Source organism: Palaemon carinicauda, chromosome 8 (genome assembly GCF_036898095.1).
Source record: "Palaemon carinicauda isolate YSFRI2023 chromosome 8, ASM3689809v2, whole genome shotgun sequence".
Lineage (NCBI taxonomy): Eukaryota > Metazoa > Arthropoda > Malacostraca > Decapoda > Palaemonidae > Palaemon > Palaemon carinicauda.
Window position 1 is genome coordinate 55,457,996 of NC_090732.1, and position 16,672 is coordinate 55,474,667.

General features: G+C 42.5%; 1 protein-coding gene across 4 annotated transcripts in view; it reads left to right on the forward strand.

Moving 5' to 3' along the window:
* The window catches only part of LOC137645735 (ribonuclease P protein subunit p40-like), a 677,401-nt gene that overhangs the window by 467,505 nt on the left and 193,224 nt on the right, over nucleotides 1-16,672 (forward strand). For 3 of the 4 annotated variants that reach the window (XM_068378623.1, XM_068378624.1, XM_068378625.1), the window contains exon 5: nucleotides 14,681-14,800. The exons of the other annotated variant lie outside the window; for it this stretch is intronic. In XM_068378623.1, the coding sequence (XP_068234724.1) occupies nucleotides 14,681-14,800 (120 nt within the window). The remainder of the gene's footprint in view (nucleotides 1-14,680; nucleotides 14,801-16,672) is intronic. 4 annotated transcript variants of the gene reach the window in all.

The window sequence follows — 16,672 nt, forward strand, 5'->3', positions numbered from 1 at the left end:
TCTTGTGGTAAAGATCACGAGCTACACTCTTGTGATCATGAGCGATGAGCCTGTATCCCAGGCTAGACGCTCTCGATCGAGAACTAGAAGCTCATATCAAGAGATATAAGCTCACAATCACAAGATAGAAGCTTACTATCATGGACAAGACGCTAGCTATTGCGAGCATGAGCAAGACGCTCACGATAACGGCACAAGCCTGACTAAATACGAGCTGACGCTCATGATTATGAATTAAATGCTCACGATTATAAGCTAGAAGCTCACGATCATACATTCTCACGATCACGAGCTAGATGCTTATGATCACAATCTAGTCTCGCATAAGCTCTTGACGCTTACGATCGGGAGCGTCTAGCTCACGATCACAATCATGAACCAGATGCTCACGTTCACGAGCGAAAAGCTCTTGCTTTCGTGCAGGACGCTCTTAAGCGAAATGCTCACACTTTCGGGCGAGAAACTTGCACTCTCGAGCGAGACTCGTGCAGGACGCTCGCACTCTTAGGTGTGACGCTGACGCTCTCATACGAGAAGCTCATGCTCTTGTGGGAGATGCTCGCACTCATAAGCAAGAAGCTCTTTTGCAAGGCGCTCATGGCAGTCATGCTCAGGAGCAAGATGCTCTCGCTCCCTTGCAAGATTCTCCCACTCTTGTGCGAGACAGTCAGGTGTGAGACGCTCACGCTCGTGAACTGGACTCTCACGAGATCACACGAGGCGTTTCAAGACCTATAACGAGGCTCTCATGATCATGAGAACAGTCTCAAGCGAAACGATCCCGACCAATTTGGTAGATCTTGGATTTTCCAGATCTCCAATTTATCAGCTACCAGTTGCCGATTTTCAACGGCTAGACGATCCCCGGTTGCATATCAATAGCACCGTTCGCTGTGTCCCATGTTGACGGATACTGTAATGAGACATCGGAACATGGGTTTTTTCACTTTTTTACAAAAGGTTCGTAAGTACACTATACACAGCTAATACTCTCTCAGGTGAGAGCCTTGTCTACTCTAGTGCACAAAGGCAACTAATTACCCCTCGCTATCAAAATTCAATCTTGCTACAACAACATGCTGAGTTATAGGTTTTATGGAATTCTCGTGACTATAGAGTTCATTTACCTTGACGTACAACACATATCTTCATACAAAAATTAGGACATTACTCCCCTCCCAAGCTCCTTACTCCGGGAGGAGGTGCGCACTCGCCCTTACTAGTCTATGATATATGGAAGACATTCTGACCCTGAATAGGCATGGCATGTACTAAACAGAAATGCAACATAAAATATATATATGGAAATCACCCCAAAAAATAACACATCTTTCACAAAAAAAAAAAATAAAAAATGAAATATTGCATGTAAAAATGTACACAATACAATATAAATAATTCCACTCATTTTTTCTTAAGACCTCTGTAACTAAAATACAGAATACCCAAAGTGAAAAAAAAAAATCATATCAACATCAGTCTTACACAACCTCACCAATAACCTCCATTTGGTTGCGGGCAATACAGGCTTTTTGGGCGGGACTGGGGTATGAATAGATATTCCTTCATCCCTCGATTTTACTTGTCCGGGTTTACGGCACAATTTTGCAACACAACTCACTACCACCGTTTCACCATTTATTTAAAATCACTACTACACCTGCACTTGCAACTATCAACCGGTGGCCACTAGCCATTTTCCCGAGAAAATCATTCATCTTCCCGCCCTTCTCTTTTAACATTAAGTATAAGGTACAGTATTCACATCTACACATTCTCTAACACTGCCTATCCTCAAGGCTGAACTTTAATCCCGCAGCCACTTGCCATTCAGGAACTGCTCCAGCAACCAGGAATCATATACATACATGAATAATACAGCATCCGCCTGACGGATCTCACCTGACCCATTTAACCTCTGATTGTTTTTAGGTTCACTAAACAGTTTGTCATACATATTGCCACACTCAGCAAAATTACCACAACACTTTACGTATACGTTAAGCATCAATATAAGAACATATTGCTATAATCAAGTTTTATTTAAAACACGTCAAAAGAGGAAATGAGGTCTGTTCAAACAACAACAGCAGAGGGAAAAAAAAATTCTACTCATCAACTCTAGGAATGTCACGTATGCAAGGGTAAGGAGAAACACTCTGAGTGACACTTTTGAAAACTACCTCTTCAGGCACCACATGTATGTGTGCTTGACAATGTTCAGACACTGCACCATTAATAATACTTTGTAACACAACTGTGGTAGATTTAACCATTTTTATGTGGTACGGACCCAAATACGCTGGCTCCAGTTTGTGTTTCCTAGGTTGTAATTGTTTCAAATACACACGATCGCCGACAAATACTGTTACCGGTGCGGTTTTGAACCGACCATCATACTTTGAGCTGTGTTTTTCATTAGCTCTTCTCAAAAACCTTTCATTTGTGTTCATTACTCTCCTCAAAAGATTTAATAAATATACTTGGTATTGCTCAGTTGAATAATTTGGCAATTGTTGCGAATTAATGAGGACCGTATATGGTAGCACAGGATCTTGTCCATACACTAAAAAGAAAGGCGTGTCCCTTAGCGAAGCATTATATGCAATGTTCAAAACTAGCTCAGCTGTAGGAAGCATGCTGTGCCAATCAAGGGGGTCATCAGCCACTAAGTAATGCAAAATTCAGACTACTTCCCTATTATGCGATTCCACTAAGCCATTAGCTGAAGGCCTATATTATCACTTATCACAATTTTCGGGCAACCAAACCTGATAATGAAAGAGCACAGTGCCTGGGCTAATGAATTCACTGATTTATCCAACGTTGCGTAAGTATGAGTGTATCGAGTAAATGCATCCACAAATACACATACTGTACTGTATATACTTATGTTGTGTTAAACCAGTAGGAAATAGTCCTACCACATCCATATGCACTCTATAAAATTTAATAGGAATCACAGTCCACTTTCTGGCTTCTGGTACAGTGTTTTTATGTTCTTTGAAACAGCTACAAACATGACAACCTTTTATATAATTCTCTATAGACTTTTTCATTCCTAACCAAAAGAAGGATTCACATGCTCTCCTTAATGTTCTATCAATCCCTAAATGCCCTGCATACGGACTTGCATGTACAGTGTGGATGGCTCGATTAATTAAAGAGGGAAGAAGAACTACCTGTGCACAAAATTCCTCTCTCCTCTTCTTGTAAGCACAATATAAGATATCATTTTCTATAAAGAATTCTCACGAGGCACATTCAGAAATGAAGGATAACTCTCCGATTCCCCTTTAATCACTGCTCGCACTCTTTCCATCCATTCCTCTTTTTTCTGTCCCTCTCGGACTTCTTTTATGTCCCAACCTCCCAAGTCAATCACACCCGCATCATCAGGGCATTTATTTTGGACACCCCCAGTCATGTCCTCGGCTACCGACATATATTCACCTTCACCGCTTATATCTCTCTCTCTCTCTCTCTCATCCCGTCTTCTGAGTGCTCCTCAGGTGAATTCACATCCCGTTCTCTATTTTCTCTAGTTTGATCGGGGTCTTCAATATTTTGGTTACGTTCTTCGTTCCTCTTTTGTGCCTAGTTGTTACTCCTATTACTGCACCTCTAGAGAGAGCATCAGCTACCTTGTTAGCCGTACCTTCTATGTGGTGAAAACCCTTTATATTGAACTCTAACAATCTTTCAATCCATCTCGCTTGTTGAGATGTCAAATCATTTTTATAATACAAATCACGTAAGGGGCAATGATCACTTTGCAACTCAATTGACTGACCTAATAAAAAGAACCAATGCCTCTCTAGAACCCAAACAATAGCCAAAGCCTCTCGATCGAATGTACTATAATTCTTTTCTGCCCCTTTTAATGCCCTGGAAGCAAAAAGAATGGGTTGCTCTTTACTTTTATCTCGTTGGGAAACTACGCCACCAATAGCTACGCTACTCGCATCTGTTGTCATTAAAAAAAGGCGATCAAATCTAGGGTATGCGAGTAAGTCATTGCTAGTTAGGGCAGCTTTTAAATGGTTAAAGGCCCTTTCTTTTTCCACTCACCAATTTATTACTTTTTGTTTCTAAAGGTCTTGCTATCTCTCCAAAACCTCTTATGAATATACGGTAATACCCAGCGAGCCCAAGGACCCCAGCTACTTCCTTAGGGTTACTTGGCTAGGGGAAATCTCTAATAGCCGCTACTTTACTGGGGCAGGGTTGGATACACAATCTTACAGAGCCATCCTTTTTCCTAACAGCTACAATTGGAGAAGCCCAGGGGGACTCGCTCTCCTCGATTATCCCTTGTTCCCTTAATTTACTAATTTCCCTTTCTGTCTCTCCCTGGAAATGAATAGGTACCTTATAAGGACTTGACTTAATCGGCTCTGCCTGCCCGGTTTCAATTCTAAAGGGAAATCGATCAATCCTCACGGGTGGCTCATCTCCAGTTGCAATTACTTCGGAATAATTATTGATAATGTCTAACTACGGGTTGATATTCTGACGGACATAGTTTCCGCGCTTGCATAATCAAATTCTGAGTGCGTTTGTCTGTGCGGGCTGGATTTGTGGCTCCCAACATCCCATTATTAGCAATTTCGCATAACTCTAATTCACACACAGAATCACTTCCTAACAACTTTTATTTGAAAATTTATCTATCGTTATATCAGCTGTTCTCTTTTATTTTCGATAAGTCCTCTAAAATTACATGCGCCCAATTGTCAAGAGGTTTAACAACGACCTTGGTTCCTTCCGGAAGAGGGCGACACGGGGTCACTGATATGCTCGTAAGTGTGTGGGGAGACAACACTTCTCCTCTCTCAGGTACAGCTGTTACCTTACTTAAATGTCTCTTCATGCTCGCACAAGCATTTACTCTCTCATGACTTTCTATCGACAAGATACACCTTTCTGCTTTTACTGGTACAGTGAGCCCTCGCTACTTCGCGGTTCGACCATCGCGGATTCACCACTTCGCGGATTTTTTTCATAACCCATGTATATACATATATCGCGGATTTTCCGGAAATTTCGAAAATACCGCGATGTGACCGATGGTGCGAGATTGGAGAAAGTAAGGAAAATTGAATCATGATTGATTTTCAATATAAATGAAACTTTGAGGAGCAACAAAGATATCATTTGTTAGAGAGATAGAGAGAGGTAAGGAATGGGAGGTAGTGAAAAGTAGCCCACAGAGAGAGAGAGAGAGAGAGGTAGAGAGAGAGAGAGAGGTAGAGAGAGAGAGAGAGAGAGAGAGAGAGAGATAGAGGGGGGTTTAAATGTAATAAACAAAAAAATTTGATAGGTTATAACACATTGGTGCTTATGTAATATCAACTATATACTGTAGACGGTTTGAATAAGTTAAGAAATTGTATAAACGATACTTTGTTAGTGTATTCGTACACTCTCGAGCGGCAGCTAGATGTCAGCTGATCTAATCACAGCCAAAAGTAAAACAAAAAGAAGTCAACAATACTCGATTTTTAAAACACACCCGAAATTTAAAAACAAAAGTACACGCTTTCTTAACGTGCAATTAACTATTTAAAGAGTAGCAATTTTCTAGAATAAGATGATGTTTCCCAAAAAATAGTGGTTTGCTGATGAAATCGGATGCCGTATTTTTAAGCTATGATTGAAATGGATGTAGACTCGGCATAATTTTTTCGTTTCGTATTTAATTGACACTAAGAAAACTAATTTTAGTTTCTTCATCTAAATGTAAGTATTGTATAACACGAAGAGAGAGAGAGAGAGAGAGAGAGAGAGAGAGAGAGAGAGAGAGAGAGAGAGAGAGAGAGAGAGAGAGAGAGAGAGAGAGAGAATGAATCAGCTGTTGTAATCAAATGGCGTGTTTTTGTTTCGTGAGAATTTCATCGCCACGACTATAACAACAACATACTGTACTGAACTTTACAGTATTATACAGACTACTGTAATGTGATAAAGTAAAATATTTGTAATCTATTTTATATGAAATGGGGCTATTTTTTTTTTTGTTTAAAATTTACATTTACGTATGTAAAACAATCTCTCTCTCTCTCTCTCTCTCTCTCTCTCTCTCTCTCTCTCTCTCTCTCTCTCTCTCTCTCTCTCTCTCTCTCTCTCAAATTGTTTTCCTGCTTTGCTACGTATGTATGATTTTGTATAGATACGGTAAATAATATTTGTAATAACATATTTTATAAAAGCTTTTACTGTAATATCATTAATTATCACTTTCATCATGCGCGTTAAATGCCTTCGTTTGTTTTACTGAGCGTACTTTATGACGCCGTCGTTTCAGGCGGCGTCATAAAGAAAAACATTTCATTTGGAAGTCCTAAGAAAAATTAAGTAAAACATTGGTAATAACAAAATCAACATACTGTACTGAATAATCAATATAATCGATGCAAAAACTAACCTATACACAGATGTGTAAATGCGTTTGTTTCTTCATTATGATCAGAGATAAACGTAAACAAAACATTGGTTGCCATTTTTTATCGTCCTTTTTGGCGTGTTTAGGAAACGCATGATATAAAGTCGCCTTTAATATTTGTGCCTGTTTTAGTTTAGGGTACTGTAGTACATGCATTAAGTGTTCTGTACATTAAAGGGTAGTTTGTTAACAGTACTACTACAAGGGAAGGTTTTAAAAGTATGAATATACATGTTAAATAAATAGGTAAATATGGTGTCACTACTTCGCGGATTTTCACCTATCGCGGTCGGGTCTGGAACCTATCTACTGCGATAAACGAGGGTTCACTGTATTGTATTTTTTCCCCAAAAAATGCATGTTTGATTATTAGAAATGAAATCTAATACTAAAATAGCCTCGATTCCTGGAATTCCGAAGGTGGGCAAGACAAAAAAATCATGTGTAAACTTCAGAGATCTCACCTTAAAGTTGACGATCGTTGTATGGTTTATGCATATTTTATTTCCTCCTGGCGTGTCAAGGATGAGGGATGCCACTGACTGTAGTGGGTTTGAGGAGAATCTTTTTTCAATCAGTGAAACACTGGCTCAAGTGTCGATGGATTTATCTGGCAGGTCAATCCTAACTGCTAACATTCCTAGCCAGCCATTACGATATATGGGGCACGGGCCAGTGACCTCAGCTGCAATGCTGCTGCTCCCTAATGCTGCGGGGGTGAGGTCGGGGGTACCGATGGAGGTCCGTCGTCGGCGCTGCCTCGGCTGCTATTTCTGATGTCATGCGGGGGGGCCATCGATCTCCCTCGTCTCACCCTTCCTATGTTTCCTTTTCCTCGAATGTTGGGCTGGGGGAGGTGTGAGTGTGCCATAGCCCGCCTGCCATCAGCGTTTTTTGCTGGGCACTCTCGAGATAGATGACTGTAGGCCTGACAAGTGTAACAGTGGGGGGATCCTGGGGTGGGGCACTTCACTCGTCGGTGCCCCTCTCCCTCACACTGCCAGCTTCTGAAGACTCTTCTAACCTACTGACTGCGTTTTCCCCTCTCCCGCTTTGGGGGTTGACGAATGCCTCTCATGGCTGCCAACTTCTCAGAATCGGGCCAGTTATTCCCAGTCATTTTTTCTTCTGGCAAACTGTCTAAAATGTTTTGTATCGTGCTCACTACTTCTGCTAACGAGTGATTGTCATCGAACAAATAACCACATAAATATGGGTTTACTAATCTGTGAATATGTTTATGGGCAATCGCCTTTTTATCACCTTTTGGGAGATTGGCACTCCGGGTAGCAAACGAATTGTAATCGCGAAAAATGAGAGTTGCAAAACTAAGAAACGGATTCACCTTCCGGATTTTGGGTTTGTAATTTTCCTTTATGTCCCCCTTCTCGCATCAGGTAAGGCACACTTCTCAATCAAATGTCGTTTTGTTTCAGTATAACTTCCTAAACTGTCTTGTGGCTAACACATTACCTCCATTGCAGGAGCATCTTTCTGCAATCTAATTACAGGGGGTCCTTGGGTTACGACGTTGATCCGTTCTTAAGACGCAGTGTAACCCGAATTTCAGTGCAAGTCGGAACACCATAAATAGATTACTCTATACGTACTGCATTTTACTGTAAAGTATTGTACCATAATAAAATGTATCAAATGACATAAAAACAGTACCAGAAAAAGAGATAACAATTCCTTACCACATGAATTAAAGTAAATATTAATAAAAAAAGAGTACAATTCCTTACCTTAATCCTATGGTTGGCTTGCTCACTGGAAGGGATGTTGCAAGGGACGGAGAGACAGGTTTATTGTGGAGAGGAAGCTGCAGAAGATGCTGGAGAAACTGGGGCAGGTGAGTCAGGATTCTCTGGAAGTGAGACAGAAGATGCTGGAGAAGCTGGGGCAGGTGAGTCTGGAGGTGAGGCAGAACCTACAGAAGGTGCTGGAGAAGCTGGGGCAGGTGAGTCTGGAGGTGAGGCAGAACCTACAGAAGGTGCTGGAGAAGCTGGGGCAGAAGCTACAGAAGGTGCTGGAGAAGCTGGGGCAGGTGAGTCTTGAGGGGAGGCAGAAGCTACAGAAGGTGCTGGAGAAGCAATAGAGGCAGCTGAGGTTGAGGGTGGAGGCTCTGTAGCAATAGAGGCAGCTGAGGTAGACAGTAGAGGCTCTGTAGCAATAGAGGCAGCTGAGGTAGAGGGTAGAGGCTCTGTTGCTGGCAAATCTGGAGTAGTAGAGGCAGCTGATGTAGAGGGTGCAGGTCTCTCTACTTTCTTAAAATACCGCTCTAGGTTAGACTGGACAGACACGATCCTCTTCTCATCGAAGATCTCCTTGTAACACTGCAGTAAGTCCATGGTGCCTCTGGAAACCCTAGTGAACCTGTCCATGTTAGGATCCTGAGCTTCAAAAGTTGCCAATGCTTGCTGTATCTCAGCTAAACCTTTTAACAAGCCTTGCCTTGTGAAATCCTTAGGATCTGGGGTGGGGGTTTCTTCTTCCTCTATGATCTACTTCTCCAGTTGTATAAAGTCCCCAGCAGATAACTCCTCTCCATGAGATTCCAGCAGCTCTGTAACATCATCAAACTCCATATCCAACCAAAGCACTAATAATCTTTCAATTTCAATAATTAAACCACTACGCTGCTTGGTTATCACTGTTGATTTCATACGAGCTGATCCTTTCACATGTTCAACGATGCGCTCTTTGTCCTTAAGAATAGTAGCCACGGTTGAACGACTAAGGCCAAGCGCTCAGCCAATGTTCATTGGCGTTTCACCATTTTTAAACTGCTTAATAATATCTAGTTTCACTTCCATAGTGATGGCCTTTCTTTTCTTAGACGCACTACCATCAGAAGAATCTGCCTTACGCTTAGGAGCCATAACGAAAGGCAAAAAGTTCCAAAGAACGAGAGAGAGAACAGGCAAACACAACCAAAATGGCGTAGAACTAGAACTGAGGGACGCCGTCTGCCTCGCCTGCAACCACCACAAAGTGTATTCATCCGTTGCGCGCTAGAAACTAGTTCGCAATTGTTTATGTCGCTAACGACGCTAACGCTGTAAGACGGAACGACGCTTAATATTATTTTTTATATTTTTATGGGGGCGCGTTCATAACCACAAAACAGCGGAAGTCGAGACCGGCGTAACCCGAGGACCCCCTGTACTTGAATAGCTTTTTCTCTTTCCAACCACCCATATGTGGCTACTTCAAAGTCTCTCAAAAACACTTCAATAGATTGAAACCCTTCGTTAGGCCATTGATCATCTAAAGGCCTAACATTTGCCTGGAGTTCTGGTAACTTTCGCTCATGTGCATCGGATATGCTGTGGTTGCGTGCCGCTCCTCTTCTCGTTCCACAAGAATCTGTTCATTAACTGTTCTAAGGTATTTAACTTATTTTCCAATTCTTGCATTCTAATTTCCTGTTTATATTCTTCATCGGCAACGCTATACACTGCTCCTCCGTTTTCATCTCCCACAGCAGCAGTGTCTGCTATGTTAGTTCTCGCGTATCTAGGCATCTTGAACTTTTATTTTACCGGCTTAAAGAAAAACTTTGCTCACAGCATACACAAACAGACGTATTTTTACACCTGACACCAATATGTCCCATGTTATCGCATAATGAGACATCGGAACATGAGTTTTTTCACTTTATTTCAAAAGGTTCGTAAGTACACTATACACAGCTAACACTCTCTCAGGTGAGAGCCTTGTCTACTCGAGTGTACAAAGGCAACTAACTACCCCTTGCTATCAAAATGCAATCTTGCTACAACATGCTGACTTATAGGTTTTGTGGAATTCTCATGATTATAGAGTTCATTTACCTTGACGTACAACACATATCTTCATACAAGAATTAGGACAGCTGTTTTTATGTTCAACAGCTGGTCATTCGTTGTCCTACACGACGGTAGCTTGTCGTTTTCGCTTGCTGACCATTTTGCTACCTGATGTTCACTAGTCAGAGACTAGTGATCACTATAAGCCTGCTCCATTCTAGGCCTCTAGTTCGATAGCCACTTCCTGAGAGGAAGCTGCTCAAGAGAGCGCTCTCTCCTAGACGGCATAGGTCGTTTCTCCTCACTCTTGAGCTTACCCTACTCTGTTAGACCTTGTAGAGTTGATGGAATTATGGTTTGTTCTTTCTAGTAACCCAAGAATACACCCTTCTTCGGCGACGGGGATAATACGCTAGTGCAAGGCTCAGTGCCCCTTGCTCTTTCGGTACTTTTTTTTTTTTGTATCACAAACAGGGCATCTTGGGTTCCCAAAGGTTTTCTCGCCTTTGGCAGAATCAGAGGGATCCGCTTCAAAGTGGCCAGGTTTATGCATTGAATCCGGCACACTCACAGGAATTCATCTCCCTTGAACCTGCGTGTTATCTTGTACACTTCGTTCATACTATAGGAAGGCTTGCGAACAAATTGCCCCAGGAACCAGGTTGCTGCTTCGGTTGCTACCTTCCCCCCTGTTGTCCTGTTTATTACGGGGCTGCTCACGGGCCAAGTTTGCTTGAATAGGAACTACGCTAGTTAGACAGTCTCTGAAGCAAAGCGGATTTCAAATGTGATAAGGGAGGCAGATTCTTTGAAGCTGTTTTTCTCCCCCTATAGTGGGAGACACAACCTCTTGAGGTTACCGCCATTCTCTTCCTCTTAGAGAACGAAATTCAGTGCTGTCTAATCCACAGCCATAGCAAATTACTTGCTATGATTCGGGTCGGCCTTAGACGGGTGACATGAAAGAAATAACAGAGGATATTGAAAATCTGTGTTCTCCGAATCTCCGGTGGCCTTATGCCCTTGGACCTTAGTGGTAACACATTCAACCTCCATCTGCTTCCGTTCCGGGGATGTATCTTTTATCTACACTTCATGAAAGTCAGGCTTGTTCATGAAGTCAGACGAGGATTTTCTCCCGTAACTGGAGCTCCTCCAGAGTGGTTGGGAATGAATGTATTCCTCTCTCATAAGAGAACCCCTCTTACGAGCTTGAAATAATCGGCTCACGTCTTTTCACCATGGAAAGAGAGTCCAGACTTAGCTACAAGGATACTATCTTGTATCTTCCATCTTCCTCTAGGAAATGGTAAGATGTCTTTATCTTCTTCCTCATGATTTGAACATCCGATCTCATAGGAAGACTGGGGATGCCAGAATACTGTATAGCTATGCTTCATTGGTTAGAAGTTTCTCCTTGTGAGACAAGGTTAACCTTTAAACCTTGTCATGCGAGGGAAGGTTTTGCGATCAACCAGTTAGCCTCCTATATGGGATCGGCCCTCGTCTGTAAGACCTCGGCCTACTGACTGATTTTAAAGTCTCGAACTCCTGTGAGACCTCTCCTTCCATTTACATCGATTATACTTCGAGTAATCGAAGAAATGACACAAATGTCATATCCTGTAAGGATATTAATAGACTGTGTCATTACCCTTTTGAAACTTCCACAGGTCCGACAAAACCACATTAGTCCCCGTCGAGTGCGATCTCTGAAGAACTAGCTGGGACCCAGAACCCTCGGCACTAGGGATCGTCCTTCTCTTGGTCCTCTACAAGACCTGAGCGAGTAACGGTCCTAGTTAAAAGACTGCCTGACGAGAATCTCCCAGGAGTAGGTCTCGTCATTCTTCTGGATTTGACGCTTCCTATAGAGGCATCAAAGAAAATGGGGGGGGGGAGACCACATATAGGACCATATGTCCCTAGGACTATGATTAGAGCACGAATGATACTGTCTCCCAATCCCCTAATAGGCACCTTCTTTCTTCGGAAAAGTGCCTGGGGGAATGACAGTGATTCGTCGGTTTCCTGTTTGCTGGAAAACACTTCCTGCTCCTATGTGGTCTCACCTTTGGGGTATCCTGTCCACGGGTTTGGGTTTTTATAAACTCTTTCTTTTCTGCAGGAGTATTCCTCCTACGGCCTCTGTTTTAGAGGTCTTCCTTTGGGAAGCGGAATGAATATCACTGACAAGCATTGATCTTTTTGCTGGAGAAGGACTGCTGTCTCTTGTTCAATTCCCTTTTGTGAGCAATTTTCTTGGGAAAGGAATAGATGGCTTCTCCCCACTTCCGTGCAGACTTATAGTTAGTCTTGTCTCATTAAGGGACTCGACTAGAGCTTCGGTCTAGCCTCGCCAAGCAAGACTTGTCTTGCCGAAAAGACAGGTCTCATACAGTGGCACGTCTACGGCTATGGAGAACCCATTACGGACTTCCTTTACGACTAGATACTCTATAGTGAGAGTCAAGTGAAGTGGGTTTTTTCCTTCTCAAGAGTGCTATTCTAGTCATGCACTCCAAAATTGCCAACAAAGGGAATCACGCTCTTAGGCTTAGGCAACGGAAGACCTTTGCTCATCCATCGAGCATCTCTTCCAATCTTTGCTCTCCATAGAGTTTGAACCTATTACCCGTAGCAGGGCAATACAGCCTTCTGCGGGATGGGTGGCTCTAAACGGCAGACCTTCCCCTGATCACGAAGACAGGTCTTTCACAGTGTGACACTCGACCAAAGAGAGACGTACCCTATGGGTCTCCTTTAACGTCTCTCGCTCACAGCGAGAAACCAAGTAAGATCATATTTTGTTCCTGCAGCTTGAATCACAGGTTCAAGCCCTCCAACTGTGAACCTGCCGCTTTGTAATCAAGGCTGTAACGCAGGTAATTACTTGTGGACATACCTCGAGAAGGGTGATTACCTAGCCCCAAGGGTATAGCTCACTGGTTCAGATACTCGTCATTGCTTTTCTTTTTCATGTCAGTGATTAAAATGAGGCCATACCTCAGGAAAGCACTGAAGGAGTTCGCTCCTTAGGTTCAGCAAGCCTCACTACCCCTAGGAAGGCTAGAGGAGGTTGTAAGGATCTCGTCCGTGATGGGGACGCAGGCCCTATACCAGTCACAGAATCTCTTTCCTCCTCATAGAGGTGGCCCAGAGCTCTGAATGTTTTAGGGCAGAATCCGTCCATAACTTTTTCTAGCAGCTGCTTTATGACACAAACCGTGCCATTGGTAGGGTGGATACCTGTCTATGCTTCACCTCACCCTACCTACAAGACGTGACCCACAGAAGACCCGATACGTTTTCTCTATCACTCCTGTGGTGGTGACACAATAAGTGGTTTAATGATACCTCGGGCTCCTTGTTGGACAAATAGCAGAAGGTTGAAGGCATTGGCTACCTGGGGTAAGACTGGGATGAATGAAGGTATGCCTGGTTCTTTTACTTTCATCATCTTCCTCTCCTTTTAGGAACAGCGCCATGGGTCCCTTTGCAAAGCTGACCTCAACCTCTGCAGTTGATAACCACTGCCCTTGTGTAACCAAGTATGTTTTTCATATACTCGTACACGTCCCCAACGCCTCCTGCGAGGTAGGCCTTGAGAAACATCTTTTTATGTGTAGGGCTCCTATTTTAACTAGGAGCATCTTCTTACCTAGATGTTCTTATGATATCTCTCACAACTACTCTAGTTGCTCAGGCCGCTATCATACTCAGTTGTATTGATATGCGAGGTGCAAGGTTTCCCTCGATTACCGTCTAATACTGTACTAGAGAAACCCGGGTCAATGACTAAGCCAGTAGTTGGACTTGCCACCCTCCTAAGAGTGAGTCATTCAATATAAATAGCTGAAGGTTTTGTTAGTATGGGAACAAATGACAAATTCGGAGATAATTTGTATTTTTCCCTAATACAAACCTGTAGCTATTTATATAAATTGGCCCGCCATCACCTGACCCCCAGTAAGTCCTGCCTGCAAGCAAAAAGTGATGTGGTTCATTGAACCGTGAAAAGATAAAAGTGTGTGGTTACACCCCAACCACCCCTTACCTACCCACTATCAGTGGTTAGGTAAGGTTGCCACCTCGCACTGAAAATCTAATGGCTGCCTTCCAGCTTTCGCCAAAGTAATATCCAATATAAATAGCTACAGGTTTGTATTAGTTTGGAAAAAAATACAAATTATCTCCGAATTAGTCATATTAATGGAGGTCACTGTTAACTTCAAACTCTGAGGACCAAGAGATAGGGAGTGGCCATGGGGGTTCCATTCAGGGGCTAGTTCTCTGGGTTTGGACTCCTACACAGGCAAACCCGGAGAAGAGAATTTGTATCAAAATGATAAATTTTACGATTAAATTTTTCTTTTATTGTTATTATTATTAGTGCATTATTGGTATTTTAGTTCATGTGATTGAAATGGATATTTTCTTTCAGTCGTCAAAGTCAATTTAAAGAATAATTTCATCCCAGGAAGGCCATACTACAAAAAAGTGATGGACGCATTTAGTGAAGTCTTACTCAAGTTTAATTTTTGGATTTCATGGATTCCAAATGGTAAGTTTTAAATATGTAACTTCCCTGGTAGTTACATATATATAGCTTAAATCCCGCGTTTCGACGCGGCACGACAGAAATTCAAAATTCGTGGCGATCGCCGCCATGACAGTAGGTGGTCATACATGAGCGCCATCACTCGTAGGTTATTAGAACCATTCCCAACATCTTCAGAAATTCTCTGTCGTTGATCGAGTCAACACCTCGGGAATTCTTTTCGTGGATATATTACTTTATTCTACAATTTGGTGAAGTACCTTTTGTCTGATTATTGTTAATAGCTTTCTCTGCCTTTCAACTATCGAAGATATTGTTTAGGATAGTTTTTTTTTGCGGGTCCAACTTGGAGAGTTTAAGTGAACTTGATTTCAAACAAAGATGTCCAGACCCAGTAATGGCTCTTCTGTTGTTAAACTTTGGTTGTTGGGCTAGACCAGCTTTCGAGCTGCTCTTTCTTCCTGCACTGTAATTAACAGGGAGCATGTATGTATTTGTTTTCGTTCCTTGCTTGTATTGAGGGATCAAAGATTTTTTCCCCTACTTTATTAACAAACAACTCTTAAAGTTATAATTGAAGGAAGATATTTTCTACATTAAACATTGTGATGTTACTATTTTTGGGTTCAAGGCATGTCGTCCTGATGGAAGGTTCCTTCAGTAGCTTCCTAAGGGTATATATGACTACAGTAGATATTCCCAGAGAATTAAACTAAAGGTTTCACAGAATTCTAACTTCTAGCGCCAGTACCCATAAGGTTTCCCTTTAGGATATCGTATAATAACGGGACGTATGCTTGACACGCTACATAGCTATCTGCACCCCACATAGCGTTTACGCTTCGAGGGGGAAGTGTGGCAAGTTATGGGAGGAGCCGTTACTAAGTTCTCCTCCTTCGTTACTGTTACGGTACTCTGTGACGTTATAACCGCCGCCATGTTTGGCCGCCATCTTGGTTGACGTCACCGTTGCACGCCCTCCTCATTCCTTCTTACGTAGCGTTTATGACCAGGTGCTTTTTCCCAGTTATTAGCTTGTATTATCATCATGTCGCAATCTTCTGCCTCGCCTTCTTTTGGAAAGTTGAGTGCCATATTCTTGTATTGTATAAATCAGCTCTGCCGTAAAGTAACGCCGTTTTATCTTGAAATACCATGTTTTGTGGCGGAGCTATGCCTTGACCGGAGGCGTCATGACGCCGACGCTGAGGTTTGCTTCGCATGCTTTATTTAGTTAGCCAGAACAACCTTCCCGGTCTTATAACTAATTATTAGCATTAGTTGTTTAGTCTTTGTTGCGAGGAATTAGTTATATTATGCCGACTGTATTCAATTTCGGCGAGTGTAGGTAGCCGAATTCGTATGCTAGATTGCTAGCCTAGCCCCTAGGCTCGATAGCCTAGGCATTTTTGTTTACTTTCATGCATGATATAATAAGTGATCCTAGTGTTAATTTATGAAATGAAGATATTAGGCATTTATACATATAAGATTCAGTCATTGCACATGGTTTTCTCCTTCTAGGAAGTATACAAGGGGTTTCAATGATCTCGGTAGTCGACTCCCTTGCCCATAACCTAACGCTAGGGCTCTTGTATACTTTCTCACCTCCCCAGTTACCTTATCCAAGGTAATCTCCTCCCTCTGAGGTAGCCTAGGCTACATCCTAGCCCTCCTTACCTTGAATCGTATTCAAGTGAGGTTAGGCTAGGATTTTCTTTCCCCACTCTTAGCCATAGTACATGAGCTTTGAGTTCGGGACAGAACCTCAGAGTACTAGTCGTTTGCCCCTCAGCTACCCCATTAGGTGAATGAACTCTCCTTTTGGTCTCTGCTGACCGGCAAAGGGAGGGGGGGGGCTCTGCCCTTCCCCCT